Raw genomic sequence first — 22,847 nt, 5'->3', positions numbered from 1 at the left:
AGGTAAGGGCATAATGTCAAAAGTGCATAATGTCAAATGTGCATAAAGATGGCAGAACTCAGATATGACATTGTTTTGGCACGATCCAGTGAGTTTGTAAACTACGGTGCGCGACATGGTTCAATGTGCTAATAAATCAGCACAAAATAACGTTTCGGTTTTTCACATTGCCTGGATCTTGAAGCTAAAATTGGGATCATGTGTTCTCAGCTAATATCCTTATAAAAAAATAGTAATGGAGAGCAATGTACAATACAGTTTTCAAGAGGGGAAGTAATATTTTACAAGTATCTACTTTTCTTCTCCAAGAACTTGGGCTACAATACAGTGGGTGCAGTCAGGCAGATGGTCATTCTGAATGAGACATTGTGTAGCCTCAGGGGGTTCGCTTTGGACAAGCTCAGTCTCATACATCCCCAATCCAAGTCAATTAACAGGCACATACATTCACATGCACACTCGTGCATGCACAAACAAATATATACATGCACACTATCCAAGTAAATTTACACCACAAGAAATAAGACATTCCATTTCTATTACAACTGGCGACAGGACTGGCGATAAGACAATTGTATAATTGTGGTGGAACGGTGACTGTCAGAGTGTGTGTCTGTATTGAAGTGGAGAAGTAAGGAAATGAGGGGGATGCAGAAATAATCAGACACCAACACAGATGAGGAATGCCTGTGGTGGTGTCTGTGTTAAGGTAGTGTGTGGTACAGACTATGACTCATCATTAAACTTACTGACTCAGTAGAAATCAAGGTAATCTGAACCAAAAGCAGACCTATGTGACCCAGGGTCCATATGTATCAAGCACCTGATTAGGACTGCTGATCTAGGATATGGTGGTCCTGCCTGCCATGTAATGTTATTCATTGTGATCTAAAAGGCAAAACGGATCTCCGATACAGATGGCCCGAGATCTATGTGACTCATTGTACTACCAGAGATGGCTGATTTAGGTTGTGTTGATCTATGATGGTCAGACTCTGTGAATGGTGCCCCATATTTTAGGGGCAAGCGAGCTCAACTGAGTGTGTGGTTACGTGTGTATGTGTGGCTTTTGACTGTGTGTGCACGCGTGTTCACATGTACATGTTACATGGGTGTTAAAAACCCCATTAAATGGAAGACACCATATAGCTTTATGAAGGATCCCTAAACATGACAGACGGAACTAAATCCAAACACTTTAACCCAATGCTGTCAAACCCAATGCTCTCCTCACAGTAAATTTGCGATCTGATTTTTAACAGTGTTAAATGTAACACTTTCTTAGAAATTATATGTGACCATTTCATACAGTGTGAAACTAATACTTTTCAAAGTGTTGATAAACCAACACCCCAAGAGTCTTGGGTACATAATACCATGGGTGTTACAAATTTCAAATCATTGATGATGCTGTTACACTTTCTCAGTGTTAGGGAATCAAAAAATGTGGTGTTACAGTAACTTTTTTCGGGGGTGTTGTTTTAACAGAGGTACCAGTACCACCCATGACTATGTTTGCTAGTGACAGAGACATGATTGTTGCATTCGATGGCTTTCAACCTGTAGCCTTAACCAAGTGAGTGCCTAAGTGAATATTTTATCATAAATATTTTATTTATGACAATACATTTTTTTTTTTTTTTTTTTACAATACTATACTTTGACAGCCAGCTTTACCCTAACACAGTTGTTTGAAACTTCTGGTTTGCAGGCCACATCAGCAAGTCACATTATATTGGCTGACAAAGTGTTATATAATTCCTATTGGAATCCAGCCAGAGTTAGGATAGCCAACAATTGGAACTTTAAACACCCGCAACTGCAGTTAGAATGACTGCCAAGGTTGGAAAGATTTATAAATAAGACTACCTAATAGGCTTGGGCAGTATCCAGATTGTCATACCTATATACCAACCTTGTGCCATACCAGGATATGCGGTAATACTGGCACTGAACACAAGGGGCGCTGTTTTCGAACTCCACTGATAGCATTGCTATCCTTCGGATTACAGAGTAACAAGTACATGTAACATCTCATAAAGAATGCTAACTAAATGCTAACGAGCGCATTGCAAACATTTTGTACAGTTTCTGACCTAAACTATAGAAATATACAAGTAATTCAAAACACAGTTTGCTGCATGCATAAATAAAAATTTGCCAGAAAGGCTCCTGATCCAGGAGCGGATTCTTTGCTGTTATCAAGCGAATGCTTAATTTTGGAAGACGCTAACCCTTAGCTAGAAAGCTAACTAGCTACTAAATTAGCAAACCAAATGCACAACTGCAAAGCATTTAGTACATTTTAGACAGTTAACTTAATAGCTATAAAATATCTATATGGCAAACATTTAGTTGTGAATTCCATACTGTATTTAGATCACCTGGCGCATGCTGCACAACAATGAGTGACTCAGAAGGCTCCGGTCTCTCGCCTTTGTGTGCTTGTAAACAAACACCACATGACTGGGGACTACTTTAAGCTTCATAATAACGTGAACGGTGAAATGAAGAACGCAATGTTCTTTATCTCCTAACGTATTGCACAACTAGACTGCAGGTATTTACTTAAAGTACCTACAAATATTCCAATTTATTTAAAAAACTTCAAAGAAATCATTTCAATGGTATTGAAAAACCATCCCGTGGCTTTTTCCAAATACCCCGGTATACCGTATATACTTTCGTAATAGTTTCTGAATGCACTGTATATATTTACACTCCGGACTCTGACATTGCTGGTCCTAACATTTCTATATTTCTTAATTCCATTCTTTTACTTATTGTCACGTCCTGACCAGTATAAGGGGTTATTTGTTATTGTAGTTTGGTCAGGACGTGGCAGGGGTGTGTTTGTTTAGAGTATTTTGGGGTTTGTTTAGAGTGTTTCGGGGTTTGTTGGGTTATGTTCTTGTTAGTCTATTTCTATGTTAGTTCTAGTATGTCTATGTGGTGTTTGTTGGGTTGACCTTCAATTGGAAGCAGCTGCTCCTAGTTGCTTCTAATTGAAGGTCCTATTTAAGAGGGGTGTTTTTCTATGGGATTTTGTGGGTAGTTGTTCTTTGTATAGCTGTAAGCCTTACAGGACTGTTTATCGTTGTTGTTTTTTGTATACGTGTGTTTTGTTTTGGTTTTCCTTCTTTCTACCTAATAAAAAGATGAGTATACACACTCCCGTTGCGTTTTGGTCCAATCCATACGAAGCCCGTGACACTTATAGATTTGTGTGTACTGTTAGATATTACTGCACTGTTGGAGCTAGAAAAACAAGCATTTCACTACACCAGCAGTAACATCTGCAAAATACAAAGCACGTGTATGTGACCAATAACAGTTGATTTATGTGATAATGAGGTCCCTCTCATTTCGTTTTCAAAATCAAAGAGTTAACGTAAATTAACTCAACACAGTCGAGTTAGTGGTGATTCCACTGTGATTCAAATAACACTTCATTTATTCACTGCAGGTGGTGTCGATGTCAATCCCACTGGTGGAAACCCCACTAGAATCAACACTCAGATACAACACTCAAAAACACTTTTTACCCTAACACTTAGATTTAACACCAGTAAATTTGCTGTGCTCTCACACAGAATGGAATGTATGTAGAGGACCTTCATGCTGACAGCCAGTGGAATGTTCCCTGAACACCAGTGTTATTCAAATAAATAGTGGATTGGTCTGAGTCAGCCAATCTGCACCTAGTATTTGGCTCGTCAGTTGTACAATGTATAATTTAGAACTATTTACCGCTTCAATGTCACACACACAAACACACACACACACGGGGCACATTGGCTTCCTCAGACCAATCCACTATTTATTTGTAGAACACAGGTGTGAATCTATATGATTATTTACAGTCCTTCGACTTGGCCACACAATAGAACTCTGGCGTGATAGAATTCAAAAATATAATTTTTTTACAGGTGATGACAAAGGCATAAAATGAATGCCAAGCGTCAGATCTGGAGGAAACCTGGCACCATCCCTACAGTGAAGCATGGTGGTGGGAGCATCATGCTGTGGGGATATTTTCAATGACAGGGAATGGGAGACTACTCAGGATCAAGGGAAAGATGAACGGAGAAAAGTACAGAGAGATCCTTGATGAAATCCTGCTCCAGAGCGCTCAGGACCTCGGAAGGTGAACATTTGCCCTAGTCAACAACCCTAAGCACACAGCCAAGACAACGCAGGAGTTGCTTCGGGACAAGTCTCTGAATATCCTTGAGTCACCCAGACAAAGTACAGACTTGAACCCGATCAAACATCCCTGGACAGACCTGAAAATATCTGTGCAGCGACACTCCCCATCCAGCCTGACAGCGCTTAAGAGGATCTGCAGAGAAGAATGGGAGAAACTCCCCAAATACAGGTGTGCCAAGCTTGTAGCGTCATACCTAAGAAAACTCGAGGCTGTAATTGCTGCCAAAGGTTCTTCAACAAAGTACTGAGTAAAGAGTCTGAATACTTATGTAAATGTGTTATTTCTGGGGGGGGGGGGTTCAAACATTTCTAAAACCTGTTTTTACTTTGTCATTATGGGGTATTGTGTGTAGATTGATAAGAAAAAACATTTTAGATTCATTTTAGAACAAGTCTGTAAACTAACAAAATGTGGAAAAAGTGAAGGGGTCACACCTACTCATACTTTCCAAATGCACTGTACCAAGGTATATTGCTTTTGAATATGGAATGTCCTCTTATCTAACCATTCTATTGGCTGTGCTAGCTATTGGGATGTCCATACACGTAAGCCTTTTGGCAAAAGTAGTACATGATCTATTATAAACTGGGTGACTCGAGCCCTGAATGCTGATTGGGTATGACAAAATATTACCTTTTCTCTTCTAATTACATTGATAACCAGTTTATAATGGCAATAAGGCACCTCAGGGGTTTGTGGTATACAGTATGGCCAATATACCACAGCTAAGGGCTGTATCCAGGTACTCCGCGTTGCATCGTGCTTAAGAACAGCCCTTAGCCGTGGTATATTGGCCATATACCACAACCCCTTGGGCCTTATTGCTTAAATATCTACTGTAGGGATAGGGGGCATAGCCTATATCTGTGAGGTCTTATCTTAGAGATGTATGCCTTGATGCCCTTGGCCAGTTTGATGCAGGGCCCCATCTAGGGAATAAGGTGTGTCTGTGTTCGTCTTACCTTAGATGTACAGTACCAGTCAAAAGTTTGGACACACCTACTCATTCAAGGGTTTTCTTTATTTTTACTATTTTCTACATTGTAGTCAAAACTATGAAATAACACATATGTAATCATGTAGTAACAAAAAAAAAGTGTTAAACAAATAAAAATATATTTGAGATTCTTCAAAGTAGACACCCTTTGCCTTAATGACAGCTTTGCACACTCTTGGCATTCTCTCAACCAGATCATGAGGTAGTTACCTGGAATGCATTTCAATTAACATTTATGTGTTGTTCGGGTCTGTGGGACCAATTTTCAATGTTTACTAAAGTAAAAAGGTTTTTTCAACCTGAGACACATTGGCCTTGGCTCATTTTCTGTGAATAACATGTAAAATAACACATCGTCATTGAGTGCACACTGTGCACCCCCCTAAATATTTACATTACATATGTGGTGTCCGGGTCCACTGGACGGAAATAAAAGTAATAAAAGTGTGGAAAAGTGTGTAGGTGAAAACAAGTAAAAATTAAACAAAAAGGTTTTCTGTGTGCCTTCACTCTTGTCTTCCTCCTCTCTGGGGCCTGCTGTTTCAACATAGCACCAATAACCTGTCTCACTCCCTGCCTGTCTGCCTGTCTCCCGCTTTTCTCGCTCTCACTTTACCCTTTGTAGTGTGTGAAATTACACAAATGTCTTGCGGGAACCTGCACACTTATTACAATACATTATTTCGATACATTGTAAAAAATTCTGTATTTCCCACACTCTACCCCAGCCAGGTGCAAATTGGGGGAGGGACAAAACAAATAAATACTTTGCATGTGTGGCTCCTTACGACAATCAATCGGTATGGCAAAAAAGAATCTCTGCTCAGAGGGCCTGAGAAATATTTTTGCAAAGAGAGAAGCTAGTGTGGAAGGAGCGTGTCCTACTTCGGAAGATGAAGAATTTTCAGAATATGAGGATCACGTCTCTGTCAATTCGGAGTCTGACAGTGAGTTGGAAGAAGAGGAAGAGATTGACACTCAGCCAACCCCAGGACCTCCCCGTCAGCAGTGAGCCCCAGGACCAGCCTCATTTACATGCATACTTTGGGGTTCAAATCAAATCAAACTTTATTTGTCACATGCGCCAAATACAACAGGTGTAGACCATACAGTAAAATGCTTACTTAACCAACAATTAAGTTTTAAGAAAATCCCTAAAAGATGAGAATAACAAATAATTAAAGAGCAGCAGTAAATAACAATAGCGGGGCTATATACAGGGGGTAACGGTACAGAGTCAATGTGTCAATGTGCAGGGGGCACCAGTGTCGAAGTACTTGAGGTAATTATGTACATGTAGGTAGAGTTATTAAAGTGACTATGCATAGATAATAACAGAGAGCAGCAGCAGCGTAAAAGGGGGGGGGCAATGCAAATAGTCTGGGCAACCATTTGATTATAATCTTCATCCGGCACAGCCAGAAAAGGACTAGCCACCCCTCATAGCCTGGTTCCTCTCTAGATTTCTTCCTAGGTTTTGGCCTTTCTAGGAAGTTTTTCCTAGCCACCGTGCTTCTACAGCTGCATTGCTTGCTGTTTGGGGTTTTAGGCTGGGTTTCTGTAGAGCACTTTGATATATCAGCTGATGTAAGAAGGGCTATATAAATTAATTTGATATGATTAGCTGTTCAGGAGTCATGGCTTGGGGGTAGAAGCTATTCAGAAGCCTCTTGGACCTAGACTTTGGCGCTCCGGTACCGCTTGCAGTGCAGTAGCAGAGAGAACAGTTTATGACTAGGGTGGCTGGAGTCTGACAATTTTTAGGGCCTTACTCTGTCACCACCTGGTATAGAGGTCCTGGATGGAAGAAAGCTTGGCCCCAGTGATGTACTGGGCCGAACGCACTACCCTCTGTAGTGCCTCGCGGTCGGACGCCGAGCAGTTGCCATACCATGCAGTGATGCAACCCATCAGGATGCTCTCGATGGTTCAGCTGTAAAACCTTTTGAGGATCTGACGACCCATGCCAAATCTTTTCAGTCTCCTGAAGAGGAATAGGTTTAACTTGTGTGCTTGGACCATGTACGTTTGTTGGTGATGTGGACGCCAAGGCACTTGAAGCTCTCAACCTTCTCCATTACAGCCCTGTCGATGAGAATGGGGGCGTGCTTGGTTCTCCTTTTTCTGTAGTCCACAATCATCTCCTTTGTCTTGATCATGTTGAGGGCGAGGTTGTTGTCCTTGCACCACATGGTCAGGTCTCTGACCTCCACTCTACAGGCCGTCTCATCGTTGTCGGAGATCAGGCCTACCACTGTTGTGTCATCGGCAAACTGAATGATGGTGTTGGAGTCGTGCCTGCCCGTGCAGTCATGAGTGAACAGGGAATACAGGAGAGGACTGAGCACGCACCCCTGAGGGGCCCCCGTGTTGAGGATCAGCGTGGTGGATGTGTTGTTACAGTGAGGGAAAAAAGTATTTGATCCCCTGCTGATGTTGTACGTTTGCCCACTGACAAAGAAAAGATCCATCTATAATTTTAATGGTAGGTTTATTTGAACAGTGAGAGACAGAATAACAACAAAAAATCTAGAAAAACACATTGATTTGCATTTTAATGAGGGAAATAAGTATTTGACCCCCTCTCAATCAGAAAGATTTCTGGCTCCCAGGTGTCTTTTATACAGGTAACGAGCTGAGATTAGGAGCACACTCTTAAAGGGAGTGCTCTTAATCTCAGTTTGTTACCTGTATAAAAGACACCTTTCCACAGAAGCAATCAATCAATCAGATTCCAAACTCTCCACCATGGCCAAGACCAAAGACCTCTCCAAGGATGTCAGGGACACGATTGTAGACCTACACAAGGCTGGAATGGGCCACAAGACCATCGCCAAGCAGCTTGGTGAGAAGGTGACAACAGTTGGTGCGATTATTCGCAAATGGAAGAAACACAAAATAACTGTCAATCTCCCTCGGTCTGGGGCTCCATGCAAGATCTCACCTCATGGTGTTGCAATGATCATGAGAACGGTGAGGAATCAGCCCAGAACTACACGAGAGGATCTTGTCAATGATCTCAACGCAGCTGGGACCATAGTCACCAAGAAAACAATTGGTAACACACTACGCCGTGAAGGACTGAAATCATGCAGTGCCCGCAAGGTCTCCCTTATCAAGAAAGCACATATACCTGCCCGTCTGAAGTTTGCCAATGAACATCTGAATGATTCAGAGGGCAACTGGGTGAAAGTGTTGTGGTCAGATGAGACCAAAATGGAGCTCTTTGGCATCAACTCAACTCGCCGTGTTTGGAGGAGAGGGTATGCTGCCTATGACCCCAAGGACACCATCCCCACCGTCAAACATGGAGGTGGAAACATTATGCTTTGGGGGTATTTTTCTGCTAAGGGGACAGGACAACTTCACCGCATCAAAGGACGATGGACGGGGCCATGTACCGTCATGTCTTAGGTGAGAACCTTCTTCCCTCAGCCAGGGCATTAAAAATGCGTCGTACAAAATAAGCAGGGGATCAAATACTTTTTTCCCTCACTGTACCTACCCTTAGCACATGGGGGTGGCCTGTCAGGAAGTCCAGGATCCAGTTGCAGAGGGAGGTGTTTAGTCACAGGGTCCTTAGCTTAGTGATGAGCTTTGAAGGCAGTATGGTGTTGAACGCTGAGCTGTAGTCAATGATTAGCCTTCTCACATACGTGTTCCTTTTCTCCAGGTGGGAATGGGCAGTGTGGAGTGCAAAAGAGATTGCATCATCTGTGGATCTGTTGGGGCGGTATGCAAATTGGAGTGGGTCTAGGGTTTCTGGGATAATGGTGTTGTGAGCCATGACCAGCCTTTCAAAAAATGTCAGGGCTGCAGATATGAGTGCTACGGGTCGGTAGTCATTTAGGGAGGTTAGCTTGGTGTTCTTGGGCACAGGAACTATGGTGGTCTGCTAGAAACATGCTGGTATTACAGACTCAGATGGGGAGAGTTTGAAGATGTCAGTGAAGACACTTGCTAATTGGTCAGCACATGCTCGGAGTACACGTACTGGTAATCCGTCTGGCCCAGCGGCCTTGTGAATGTTGTCCGGTTTTAAAGGTCTTACATCGGCTGCGGAAAGCGTGATCACACAGTCGTCCGGAGCAGCTGATGCTCTCATGCATGTTTTAGTGTTACTTGCCTCGAAGCAAGCATAGAAGTTATTTAGCTCGTCTGGTAGGCTCGTGTTACTGAGCAGCTCTTGGCGCTGCTTCCATTTGTAATCTGTAACAGTTTGCAAGCCCTGCCACATCCGACGAGCGTCAGAGCCGGTGTAGTAAGATTCTATCTTAGTCCTGTATTGACGCTTTTCCTGTTTGATGGTTCGTCGGAGGGCATAGCAGGCTTTCTTATAAGTTTCCAGGTTAGAGTCCTGCTCCTTGAAAGCGACAGCTCTCTCCCTTTAGCTCAGTGTTAATGTTGCCTGTTGCCTTCTGGGGTATGTACGTACAGTCACGATGTCCTCGATGTACTTATTAATGAAGCCAGTGACTGATGTGGTGTACTCCTCAATACCATTGGAAGAATCCCGAAACATATTCCAGTCTGTGCAAGCAAAACAGTCCTGTAGTTTAGAATCTGCTTCATCTGACCACTTGTTTTATATACAGAGTCACTGGTGCTTCCTGCTTTCATTTTTGCTTGTAAGCAGGAATCAGGAGGACAGAGTTATGGTCAGATTTGCCAAATGGAGGGCGAGGGAGAGCTTTGTATGCATCTCTGTGTGTGGAATAAAGGTGGTCTAGAATTGCTTTCCCTCTGGTTGCACATTTAACATGCTGGTAGAAATGAGGTAAAACTGATTTACGTTTCCCTGCATTAAAGTCCCCGGCCACTAGGAGCGCCGCCTCTGGATAAGCGTTTTCCTGTTTGCTTGTGGCGGAATACAGCTCATTGAGTACGGTTTTAGTCCCTGGCTCGGTCTGTGGTGGTATGTAGACAGCAAGAAAAATACAGATGAAAACTCTCTAGATAGATAGTGTGGTCTACAGCTTATCATGAGATACTCTACCTCAGGTGAGCAAAACCTTGAGGCTTCCTTGGATATCGTGCACCAGCAATTGTTTACAAATATGCATAGCCCCCGCCCCGTGTCTTACCAGAGGCTGCTGTTCTGTCTTGCCGATAGAGTGTATAACCCACCAGCGTTATGTTCTTAATGTCTTCCTTCAGACACGACTTGGTGAAACATAAGATATTACAGTTTTAATGTCCCGTTGGTAGGATATACGTGCTTTCAGTTTGTCACATTTATTTTCAAGCGATTGAACATCAGCTAGCAGAACGGAAGGCATGGGCAGATTAGCAACTCGTCGCCTGATCCTCACAAGGCATCCTGATCTCTTTCCGCAAAACCTACGTTTCCTTTTCCGGCGAATTACGGGGGATCTGGGCCTGGTCGGGAGTCCGCAGTACAGTTGAAGTCGGACGTTTACATACACCTTAGCCAAATACATTTAAAAACTCAGTTTTTCACAATTCCTGACATTTAATCCAAGTAAAAATTCCCTGTCTTAGGTCAGTTAAGATTACCACTTTATTTTAAGAATGTGTAATGTCAGAATAAAAGTAGAGAGTGATTTATTTCAGCTTTTATTTCTTTCATCACATTCCCAGTGGGTCAGAAGTTTACATACACTCAATTAGTATTTGGTAGCATTTCCTTTAAATTGTTTACCTTGGGTCAAACGTTTTGGGTAGCCTTCCACAAGCTCCCCACAATAAGTTGGATGATTTTTTTCCGATTCCTCCTGACAGAGCTGGGGTAACTGAGTCAGGTTTGTAGGCCTCCTTGCTCGCACACGCTTTTTCAGTTCTGCCCACACATTTTCTATAGGATTGAGGTCAGGGCTTTATGGTGGCCACTCCAATACCTTGACTTTGTTGTCCTTAAGCCATTTTTCCACAATTTGGCTTGCAAGTATGCTTGGGGTCATTGTCCATTTGGAAAACCCATTTGCAACCAAGATTTAACTTCCTGACTGATGTCTTGAGATGTTGCTTCAATATATCCACATCATTTTCTTACCTCATAATGCAATCTATTTTGTGAAGTGCACCAGTCCCTCCTGCAGCAAAGCACCCCCACAACATGATGCTTCCACCCCGTACTTCACAGTTGGGATGGTGTTCTTCGGCTTGCAAGCATCCCCCTTTTTCCTCCAAACATAACGATGGTCATTATGGCCAAACAGTTCTATTTTTGTTTCATCAGACCAGAGGACATTTCTCCAAAAAGTATGATCTTTGTCCCCATGTGCAGTTGCAAATCGTAGTCTCGCTTTTTTATGGCGGTTTTGGAGCAGTGGCTTCTTCCTTGCTGAGCAGCCTTTCAGGTTATGTCAATATAGGACTCGTTTTACTGTGGATATAGATACTTTTGTACCTGTTTCCTCCAGCATCTTCACAAGGCCCTTTACTGTTGTTCTTGGATTGATTTGAACTTTTCACGCCAAAGTACATTCTTCTCTAGGAGACAGAACGCACCTCCTTCCTGAGTGGTATGATGGCTGTGTGGTCCCATGGTGTTTATACTTGCATACTATTGTTTGTACAGATGAACGTGGTACCTTCAGGCATATGGAAATTCCTCCCAAGGATGAACCAGACTTGGAGGTCTACAATGGGTTTTTTCTGAGGTCTTGGCTGATTTCTTTTGATTTTCCCATGATGTCAAGCAAAGAAACACTGACATTTGAAGGTAGGCCTTGAAATACATCCACAGGTACACCTCCAATTGACTCAAATTATGTCAATTAGCCTATCAGGAGCTTCTAAAGCCATGACATCATTTTCTGGAATTTTCCAAGCTGTTTAAAGGCACAGTCAACTTAGTGTATGTAAACGTCTGACCCACTGGAATTGTGATACAGTGAATTATAAGTAAAATAATCTGTCTGTAAACAATTGTTGGAAAAATTAATTGTCCTAACCGAATTTCCAAAACTATAGTTTGTTAAGAAATTGGTGGAGTGGTTGAAAAACGAGTTTTAATGACTCCAACCTAAGTGTATGTAAACTTCCAACTTCAACTGTATATCCCTCGCATCCTACTCATTGAAGAACTCCGTCTAATTTGAGGTGAGTGATCCAACTTCTGATGTCCAGAAGCTCTTTTCGGTCATAAGAGACGGTAGCAGCAACATTATGTACAAAACAAATTACGAACAACAGAAAAAAACTAAATAGCAAGGTTGGTTATGAGCCGATATGACAGCAGCCCTACCCTCCGGCGCCATCTTGTATTCTTATCCTTGCTGGTGTTTTCAGATCCAATGGGGAATCCACAGAATCCTTGTGGGATGCAGCAACTGGCAGAGAACTTTTCTGTGCAACAATGTCTCTGGAAACTTCCACATTACTTCCAGGATTATCCGATTCGATAACCGAGACACCAGATCAGCTTGGCGGCAGAGAGACAAGCTAGCTGCAATCAGGTCAGTGTGGGAAAAGTGGGTGGACCACCTTGCCCTGTTTTACAACCTTGGGCCCAACATTACTGTTGAAGAGCAGCTTATGCCATTTAGTGGCCGCTGCCCCTTCAGGCAGAACATACCGTCTAAACCTGCAAAATATGGAATCAAGATCTGGGCTGCCTGTGATGCTGCTTCATCATATGCGTGGAACTTGCAAGTGTATACGGGAAAGCCAGATGGAGGAGCCCCTGAGAAATACCAAGGGATGCCGGTAGTCCTGGACATGACACAGGGACTCCGTGTCCAGAACATCACATGCAATAACTGTTTTACTTCGCACAAGCTGGGACAGGAGCTCCTCAAGAAGAAGCTGACAATGGTAGGAACCATACAAAAAAACAAGACAGAGCTCCCACCTCAGCTGTTGAATACACGGAACAGGTCTAATAATTCCTCTAAGTTTGTGTTCACAGCCTACACGTCCCTAGTGTGCAGCATACCAAAAAAAAAGGCAAACGTGGTAGTCATGAGCACGCTGCATAGGAATGGGAGAATCTGTGCCCGGGAACATAAAAAAAAACAGAATTCATAATGATTAAAATGTCACAAAAGGAGGGGTGGATAATTTAGACAAGCTGGTGACTGGCTACAGCTGCAAAAGAAGAATCCTACGCTGGCCACTTGTGATATTCTTCAATATCTTGGACATCTCGACATACAACGCGTTTGTCATCTGGATGGCGTTGAACCCAGATTGGAGCAGAGGGAAGCTCCAGAGAAGATGGCTCATTCTCGATGAGCTGGGCAAGGCATTGGTAAGACCTCAAATCCACAGGCAACATATCCCAAGGACCCCAGCTTCTGCAGCCATCGTGAGGAGGATTCAGGTGCCCCATCTGCCCGACCCATAGAAACAACACCTCCAATACCGGAAGAAAGTGTGGGTGATATTGTTGCATGTGTGTGTGTCTGACTCTCTTACCTTGGCCTGCAGTAACTATACATGTGCGTGAGATGTTAGTAAAATTCCTGAAGTGTTTTCATCATTCTAGATTGTAGCAACAACAAGAAGCGCTGTGATGTGTGTGGACCCAAGAATCCCAGGAAGACAGTACACATGCATCAAGTGCAAGAAATACATTTGTAACACACACAGTAAAAAAAAAAACTCTGTCCCTCATGTGGTGTGTAGACAGGCCTTAATTTGTGTCCAATGGGGCTCATTTATCATTTCCATAAAATACTGTATGTAAAATGTGTCCTTCCGGTTTGTTCAGTTCCAAGCAATAAACATCAATAGTGATGAAAATACTTGTTTAATTTATATTTGTTCAAGATAAACATGATTTATTCTACCGATTTCTTGAGCATAAGTTTTTTAATTTTAAATAAATTAATAGCACCTATTATTGATAAATGTGATCTAGCAGAGGTAAATGGCAAATATTAACCATGTATGCTGTCTATATTGCTTGTAATTGATATCAGTCAACATCTCAGTATTTTTACGTAAATCGTTATGGCTGTATTGTTTTAAAAACCCAATAATGTTGTGGGTCCATCAGACACATGAACATTGGGTAATTAACAAAAACATGGAAAACACACAAGAGTTTTAACAGGTGTGCCTTGATAAAAGTTAATTTGTCGAATTCCTTTCCTTCTTGATGCGTTTGAGCCAATCAGTTGTGTTGTGACAAGGTAGGGGTGGTATACAAACGATAGCCCTATCTGGTAAAAGACCAAGTCCATATTAGGGCAAGAACAGCTCAAATAAGCAAAGTCATGAAGGTCAGTCAATGCGGGAAATTCCAATAACTTTGAACGTTTCTTCAAGTGCAGTCAAAAACCATCAAGCAGTATGGTGAAATTGGCTCTCATGAGGACCGCCACAGGAAAGAAAGACCCAGAGTTACCACTGCAGCAGAAGATACGATCATTAGACTTACCAGCCTCAGAAATTGCAGCCCAAATAAATGCTTCACAAAATTCAAGTAACAGACATCAACATTAACTGTTCAGAGGAGACCACGTGAATCAGGCCTTCATGGTCGATTTGCTGCAAAGAAACCACTACTAAAGGACCAATAAGAAGAAGAGACTTGCTTGGGCCAAGAAACACGAGCAATGGACATTAGACCAGTGGAAATATGTCCTTTGGTCTGATGAGTCCAAATTTGAGATTTTTGGTTCCAACAGCCGTGTCTTTGTGAGAAGCAGAGTAGGTGAACGGATTATCTCTGCATGTGTGGTTCCCACCGTGAAGCACGGAGGAGGAGGTGTGATGGTGCTTTGCTGGTGACACTGTCTGTGATTTATTTAGAATTCAAGGCAAACTTTAGCAGCATGGATACCACAGATTTATGCATTGATATGTCATCCCATCTGGTTTGTGCTTAGTGGGACTATCCTTTGCTTTTCAACAGGACAATGACCCATCACACATCCAGGATGTGTAAGAGCTATTTGACCTGGAAGGAGAGTGATGGAGTGCTGGCCTCCACAATCACCCGACTTCAACCCAATTTAGATGGTTTGGGATGAGTTGGACCGCATAGTTAAGGAAAAGCAGCCAACATGTGCTCAGCATATGTGGGAATTCCTTCAAGAATGTTGGAAAAGCATTCCAGGTGAAGCTGGTTGAGGGAATGCAGAGTGTGCAAAGCTGTCATCAAGACAAAATGTAGCTATTTGAGGAATCTCAAATATATTTTGATTTGTTTAACACTTTTTTGGTTACTACTTGATTCCATATGTGTTATTTCATAGTTGTAAATGTCTTCTCTATTATTCTACAATGTAGAAAATAGTAAAAATAAAGAAAAATCCTTGAATGAGTAGATGTGTCCAAACTTTTGACTGGTACTGTAGGTCTTGATGCCATCAGCCAGTTTTATGCAGGGTCGTATTGTAGTGCACTATCTAGGGAATACGTTGCCATTGAGCCCTACATCTGTGTTCTTCTTACCTTAGAGATGTAGGCCTTGATGCCCTCGGCCAGTTTGATGCAGGGCTCTCCAAACAGCTGAGCCAGGTTCTCTGGGATGTCTTGGTCTTTATCCAGAGCATTTAACAGACTGAGACACTTCAGCTCCTCTGTTACACCCTGGCTACGCACCTACAGGGAGGAGAGAATAGGAAAACTTGGGTTACGAGAGATAGTATAAGTGTACGTAGCAGTAACAAAGCATTCAGCAGACTGATACACTTCAACTGCTCTGTAATGCCCTGGCGATACATTTTTTTATTTTTTATTTAACCTTTAACTAGGCAAGTCAGTTAAGAACAAATTCTTATTTACAATGATGGCCTAGGAACAGTGGGTTGTTGCCTTGTTCAGAGGCAGAATGACAGATTTTTACCTTGTCAGCTCGGGGATTCGATCTAGCAACCTTTCGGTTACTGGCCCAACGCACTAACCACTAGGCTACCTGCCGCCCCAGCTTTGCTGGTGACACTGTCTGTGATTTATTTAGAATTCAAGGCAAACTTTAGCAGCATGGCTACCACAGTATTCTGCAGCGATACGCCATCCCATCTGATTTGCGCTTAGTGGGACTATCATTTGCTTTTCAACAGGACAATGACCCATCACACATCCAGGCTGTGTAAGGGCTATTTAACCTGGAATGCGATGCGATGCATCTACAGGGAGCAGAGAATAGAAAAGACTTAGCGTGACATAAAGCCATATAAGCAATGCATAGAGTGATATAAAGCATTCAACAGACAGAAACTTTAGCTCCTCTGTTACGCCCTGGCTACGCACCTACAGGGAAGGGGACAGGGAAAACATATTTTAGGAGAGGTAGTGTAAGTGTTATAAGTGTGACATATGGCATTCATAGGCACTTTGAATGTCACAATCAATGAGCGATTGCGTCAATGGTGGCAGACCAACAGCAAGATGAGAACAAGATCGGTCATTTTATGAATGTTAGTGCTTTCTAGAGGTCGACCGACTATGATTTTTCAACGCCGATACCGATACCGATTATTGGAGGACCCAAAACCCCTGTACCGATTAATCTGACGTTTTTTTTGCATGTATTTATTTATTTGTAATAATGACAATTAAAACAATACTGAATGAACACTTATTTTAACTTAATATAATACATCAATAAAATCAATTTAGCCTCAAATAAATAATGAAACATGTTTAATTTGATTTGAATAATGCAAAAACAAAGTGTTGGAGAAGAAAGTAAAAGTACAATATGTGCCATGTAAAAAAGCTAACATTTAAGTTCCTTGCTCAGAACATATGAAAGCTGGTGGTTCCTTTTAACATGAGTCTTCAATATTCCCAGGTAAGATGTTTTAGGTTGTAGTTATAATAGGAATTATAGGACTATTTCTCTCTATACGATTTGTATTTCATATACCTTTGACTATTGGATGTTCTTATAGGCACTTTAGTATTGCCAGTGTAACAGTATAGCTTCCGTCCCTCTCCTCGCTCCTACCTGGGCTCCAACCAGGAACACATCGACAACAGCCACCCTCGAAGCAGCGTTACCCATGTAGAGCAAGTGACGTTTGAAACGCTATTAGCGCGCACCCCGCTAACTAGCTAGCCATTTCACATCGGTTACACCAGCCTCATCTTGGGAGTTGATAGGCTTGAAGTCATAAACAACGCAATGCATTGCGAAGGGCTGCTGGCAAAACGCACGAAAGTGCTGTTTGATTGAATGCTTACGAGCCTGCTGCTGCCTACCATCGCTCAGTCAGACTGTTCTATCAAATCATAGACTTAATTATAACACACAGAAACACGAGCCTTAGGTCATTAATATGGTCGAATCCGGAAACTATCATCTCGAAAACGAAACGTTATTCCTGTTACATTGCACAACCTTCAGTGTTATGTCATAATTACGTAAAATTCTGACAAATTACCCAAAGTGTTGCATATACCCTGACTGCGTGCAATGAACGCAAAATGACACAATTTCACCTGGTTAATATTGCCTGCTAACCTGGATTTCATTTAGCTAAATATGCAGGTTTAAAAATATATACTTCTGTGTATTGATTTTAAGAAAGGCATTGATGTTTATGGTTAGGTACAGTCGTGCAACGATTGTGTTTTTTTCGCAAATGCGCTTTTGTTAAGAAAGGCATTGATGTTTATGGTTGGAGCAACGTGTACCTAAGCGATTATATGCAACGAAGGACAGGCTAAATAAAGTTGTAATATCATCAACCATGTGTAGTTAACGAGTGATTATGATTGATTGATTGTTTTTTATAAGATACGTTTAATGCTATCTAGCAACTTACCTTGGCTTCTTACTGCATTCGCGTAACCTCGTGGAGTGCAATGTAAAGCAGGTGGTTAGAGCGTTTGACTAGTTAACCGTAAGGTTGCAAGATTGAATCCCTGAGCTGACAAGGTAAAAATCTGTCTTTCTGCCCCTGAACAAGGCAGTTAACCCACCGTTCCTAGGCCGTCATTGAAAATAAGAATATGTTCTTAACTGACTTGCCTAGTTAAATAAAGGTAAAAAATACAATTAAATTTTTTTTAAATCGGCCAAATCGGCGTCCAAAAATACTTATTTCCGATTGTTATGAAAACTTGAAATCGGCCCTAATTTAATCGGCCATTCCGATTAATCTGTCGACGTCTAGTGCTTTCATTACGTCTGGAATGTGTCATCCTTAATAACAGTTTCAATGACATTCACAGACTGCTTAACTAGCGGTTGTCAAGGTTGTCTAAAGGATCGGACCAAAGTGCAGCATGGTTGTAGTTCCACAAATTTATTATTCCGTGAAACGTTGCAATACACAAATAACTTGAATAACAAAAGCAACAAACCGTGACGCAGAGAGAAATAAACACTTCTCAAAAGAAAACAACCCACAAACACCAGTGGAAAAAACCCCTACTTAAATATGATCTCCAATTAGAGACAACGAGGACCGGCTGCCTCTAATTGGAGATCATCCCAAAAAACCCAACATAGAAACCTAGAATAACCACAGAAATAGATAACATAGAAAACCACCCAAAAACACCCCGTCACGCCCTGACCTACTCTACTATAGAAAATGACATCTTACAAGGGTCAGGACGTGATAGGTGGGTGGGCATTCTATGTTTTTGTTTTCTATGTTTTGGCCAGGTATGGTTTCCAATCAGAGGCAGCTGTCTATCGTTGTCTCTAATTAGAAGCCATACTTAGGCAGCCTGTTTTCCTGTGTTGGTGTGGGTAGTTGTTTTCCGTTTTGTTAGTATACCTGACGGAACTGTTGGCTGTCGTTTTGTTGTTTTTTGTTTAAGTGTTTTCATTAAAGTAAAGTATGAGCACTCTACATGCTGCTCCTTGGTCCCCTTGATATGACCCTCGTTACAGCGGTTTGATTCTCCTGGAATGAACTCGAACATACACCCAGATCCCCAGATATCTAATAGGCCAATAAACCAACCACTCCTCCAGGGCACACAGGAAATACTCAGATTTCTCTCTTTTCTTGCTCTCTTTTTGTCTTTCTCTCCATCTGAGACTCAGACTCTTTCTATCCCCCACTCAGATCCCTGCAGTTAATTTCTGTATTACGTTTGAGTCTGTGTGTAATTGAGTGTGTGTGTAATTTGGGGCCAGGGGTACGGAACCGGTTGGCCTTTAACAAGGCCCAACAGTTGCTTTCTTCACATTCTCTCAGACATACTGTTGACGTTTGAATGGTTCTCCATCCACCTAATAAAGGGGGAGTGAGGGAGGAGAGGGGGGACATAGGAGTGATTCCTCACGAAACCCAGTCAACAAAAGAAAGACCTATGGATTATATTTAATGAAAATTCGCCAAATCATGATTAGTCCTTGTTGACATATATACTGTATCTAAACCCATAATTGAGGAATAATTTATAAAAGGCCTTTCCAGGACTCCATAATGTTTCATCTGTTTTGATTTCAAGAAAACTTTTTTTACATTAATTTGACACGTACCAAAACAGGGTGTGATCATTCTACAGTGGACCCTACAGCGTACACTCAAACCAGAGTGACTAGAATGTATTAAGAACGTCCAGCTTCAATTGACACAACAGTCAACGTTTGAGCTGGCAACACTGTTTTTTACAAACATTTGGCACAAACAGTCCTTACAAATGTGACCAGTTTATTTTTGGATGCAATGTTCAGACATCCACAGAAGTGGCGACAGCATAACACAATCATCCAAACCGGAAAATGTAGGCCACATTAGTCCTAGCGCTAACTGAGGAAAGATTGACCTAACACAAGCAGTCATATTCAACTAACTCTCGGCTGACAGAAATCACAATATTAATTAGACAATAGAAATTACGGGTGAGCTTACCATTGATCGAAAATTTCATAAAAAACTCTTTCCAAAAATCGAAAGTAATCCGATGGGTAGTTTGTGGACACTGCCATGTTTAATTTTTCTGGTCAACCAAAGATAAGACTAGATGAGTTTGATCTGTTTGCAGTATGCATGTTGAAGGGGGTGTGTCGTCTACCATCACTCACTTACCATCATTCACTTCCGGAAGTTTACTCGAAAGATGAGTGAACCATCCCTCACCTCATTTTGTTATAACATCTTGGGTTTGACAAACGTTTACGTGACAACCAGAATGCATTGTTTAATGTCAACAAACATTGCGCCCCATATACCTGGCATATAGCTTAGTATTAGCTCATCATAATCAGTACAACCTTCAAAAAAGTATTTTACACACATCAAATGTGTCCATTACAATCTATGCATGAATAGGAATGCATGATTTGGCACCAGAACTTGAAAACGTAAATACATTATGAAAACAGTAAATACAGTTGAAGCCAGAAGTTTACATACACTTAGGTTGAAGTCATTAAAACTCATTTTGCAACCACTCCACAACTTTTTTCTTAACAAACTATAGTTTTGGCAACTTGGTTAGGACATCTACTTTGTGCATGACAAGTAATTTTTCCAACAATTGTTTACAGACCGATTATTTTACTTAAAATTCACTGTGGGTCAGACGTTTACATACACTAAGTTGACTGTGCCTTTAAACAGCTTGGAAAATTCCAGAAAATGATGTCATGGCTTTAGAAGATTCTGATAGGCGAATTTACATAATTTGAGTCAATTGGAGGTGTACCTGTGGATGTATTTCAAGGCCTACCTTCAAACTCAGTGCCTCTTTGCTTGACATCATGGGAAAATCAAAAGAAATCAGCCAAGACCTGAGAAAATAAATTGTAGACCTTCACAAGTCTGGTTCATCCTTGGGAGCAATTTCCAAACACCTGAAGGTACCACGTACATCTGTACAAACAATAGTACGCAAGTATAAACACCATGGGACAACGCAGCCATCATACCGCTCAGGAAGGAGACGCATTCTGTCTCCTAGAAATGAACATACTTTGCTGTGAAAAGTGCAAATCACTCCCAGAACAACAGCAAACGACCTTGTGAAGATCCTGGAGGAAACAGGTACAAAAGTATCTATATCCATAGTAAAACGAGTCCTATATTGACACAACCTGAAAGGCCGCTCAGCAAGGAAGAAGCCACTGCTCCAAAACCGCCATAAAAAAGCCAGACTACGGTTTGCAACTGCACATGGGGACAAAGATCATACTTTTTGGAGAAATGTCCTCTGGTCTGATGAAACATAAATAGAACTGTTTGGCCATAATGGCCATTGTTATGTTTGGAGGAAAAAGGGGGAGGCTTGCAAGCCGAAGAACTCCATCCCAACCGTGAAGCATGGAGATGGCAGCATCATGTTGTGGGGGTGCTTTGCTGCATGAGGGACTGGTGCACTTCACAAAATAGATGGCATCATGAGAAGGAAAATGATGTGGATATATTGAAGCAACATCTCAAGACATCAGTCAGGAAGTTAAAGCTTGATCACAAATGGGTCTTCCAAATGGACAATGACCCTAAGCATACTTCCAAAGTTGTGGCAAAATGGCTTAAGGACAACAAAGTCAAGGTATTGGAGAGGCCATCAGAAAGCCCTGACCTCAATCCTATAGAACATTTGTGGGCAGAACTGAAAAAGCGTGTGCGAGCAAGGAGTTCTACAAACCTGACTCCGTTACACCAGCTCTGTCAGGAGGAATGGGCCAAAATTCACCTAACTTATTGTGTGAAGCTTGTGGAAGGCTACCCGAAACGTTTGACCCAAGTTAAACAATTTAAAGGCAATGCTACCAAATACACTCAATTAGTATGTAAACTTCTGACCCACTGGGAATGTGATGAAAGAAATAGAAGCTGAAATAAACCACTCTCTACTATTATTCTGACATTTCACATTCTTAAAATGACGTGGTGATCCTAACAGACCTAAGACAGGGAATTTTTACTAGGATTAAATGTCAGGAATTGTGAAAAACTGAGTTTAAATGCATTTGGCTAAGGTGTATGTAAACGTCCGACTTCAACTGTATATTATGATCCACACATATATACGGTATGCTACAATCAAAACGACAAGACGATATACAGAAAATAAAGGACTTACTTTGATTGGAATGCACACATGTACAAAGTTATTATTTGTAAGGACAAAAATGAAGGCAATGCAAGCGCCAGCCAGAAAATGTGCCAGGGGGAAAAAGTTTGTGCTAGATTGTGTAAATGTCTGCATACTTGATATGGGGAAAGACTAGGGAGGTGCTTGGGCTCTCATCGAAAAGAGTCAAGCCTCAAACAAATTGTCCACAACAGTGAAATGGGCTACATCTATTTGAAATAATGAGGAGGCGGAACATACCTGAATTCAAACTGTTGTTAGAAAATAAAACTTGTTGTAAAATAATTTCAAATTGACAAGTTTAAATATAGCCTATAGATAATTTGCAGGCAGCGTGTGTCTTGGTTTGAGGGCAGGGTGGGTTAACGTTCATGTTGCGTAACAATCACATTTTGGAACAGTGAGTGCATTCTGACATCACGTTAGAGATATTTGGAACTCACACGTGAAAAGGTTCATTTATGAATATGAAATATATAAACATAAATATAGAAAACATACCATTTGGATTTGGCAAAATTATCAATATATTGTTGAACATAATATACTCTATGGACATATCAATGTTCCAGAGTGGGATCTCTGCTAGTTTTAAAGTTATGGCCCATTTTATATAGAGAAATTGGTATATTAGGCAATGTATCCAATCACAGCCCTCCTTTTACTTGCATCATTGCACATTCTGTAAATCACCAGCAGAGGGCGGACATTTTG

At 41.5% G+C, this 22,847-nt stretch overlaps 1 protein-coding gene across 1 annotated transcript in view; it reads right to left on the bottom strand.

Annotated features, from left to right (window-relative positions):
* tnfsf10l (TNF superfamily member 10, like) overlaps positions 1–22,847 on the bottom strand; it is an 82,264-nt gene that overhangs the window by 35,613 nt on the left and 23,804 nt on the right. Inside the window, exon 2 of the mRNA XM_014207390.2 lies at positions 15,576–15,725. Within this exon, the coding sequence (XP_014062865.1) occupies positions 15,576–15,725 (150 nt within the window). The remainder of the gene's footprint in view (positions 1–15,575; positions 15,726–22,847) is intronic.

This window comes from Salmo salar, chromosome ssa07 (assembly GCF_905237065.1).
Source record: "Salmo salar chromosome ssa07, Ssal_v3.1, whole genome shotgun sequence".
NCBI lineage: Eukaryota > Metazoa > Chordata > Actinopteri > Salmoniformes > Salmonidae > Salmo > Salmo salar.
This window is presented reverse-complemented; position numbering and strand designations above follow the sequence as displayed.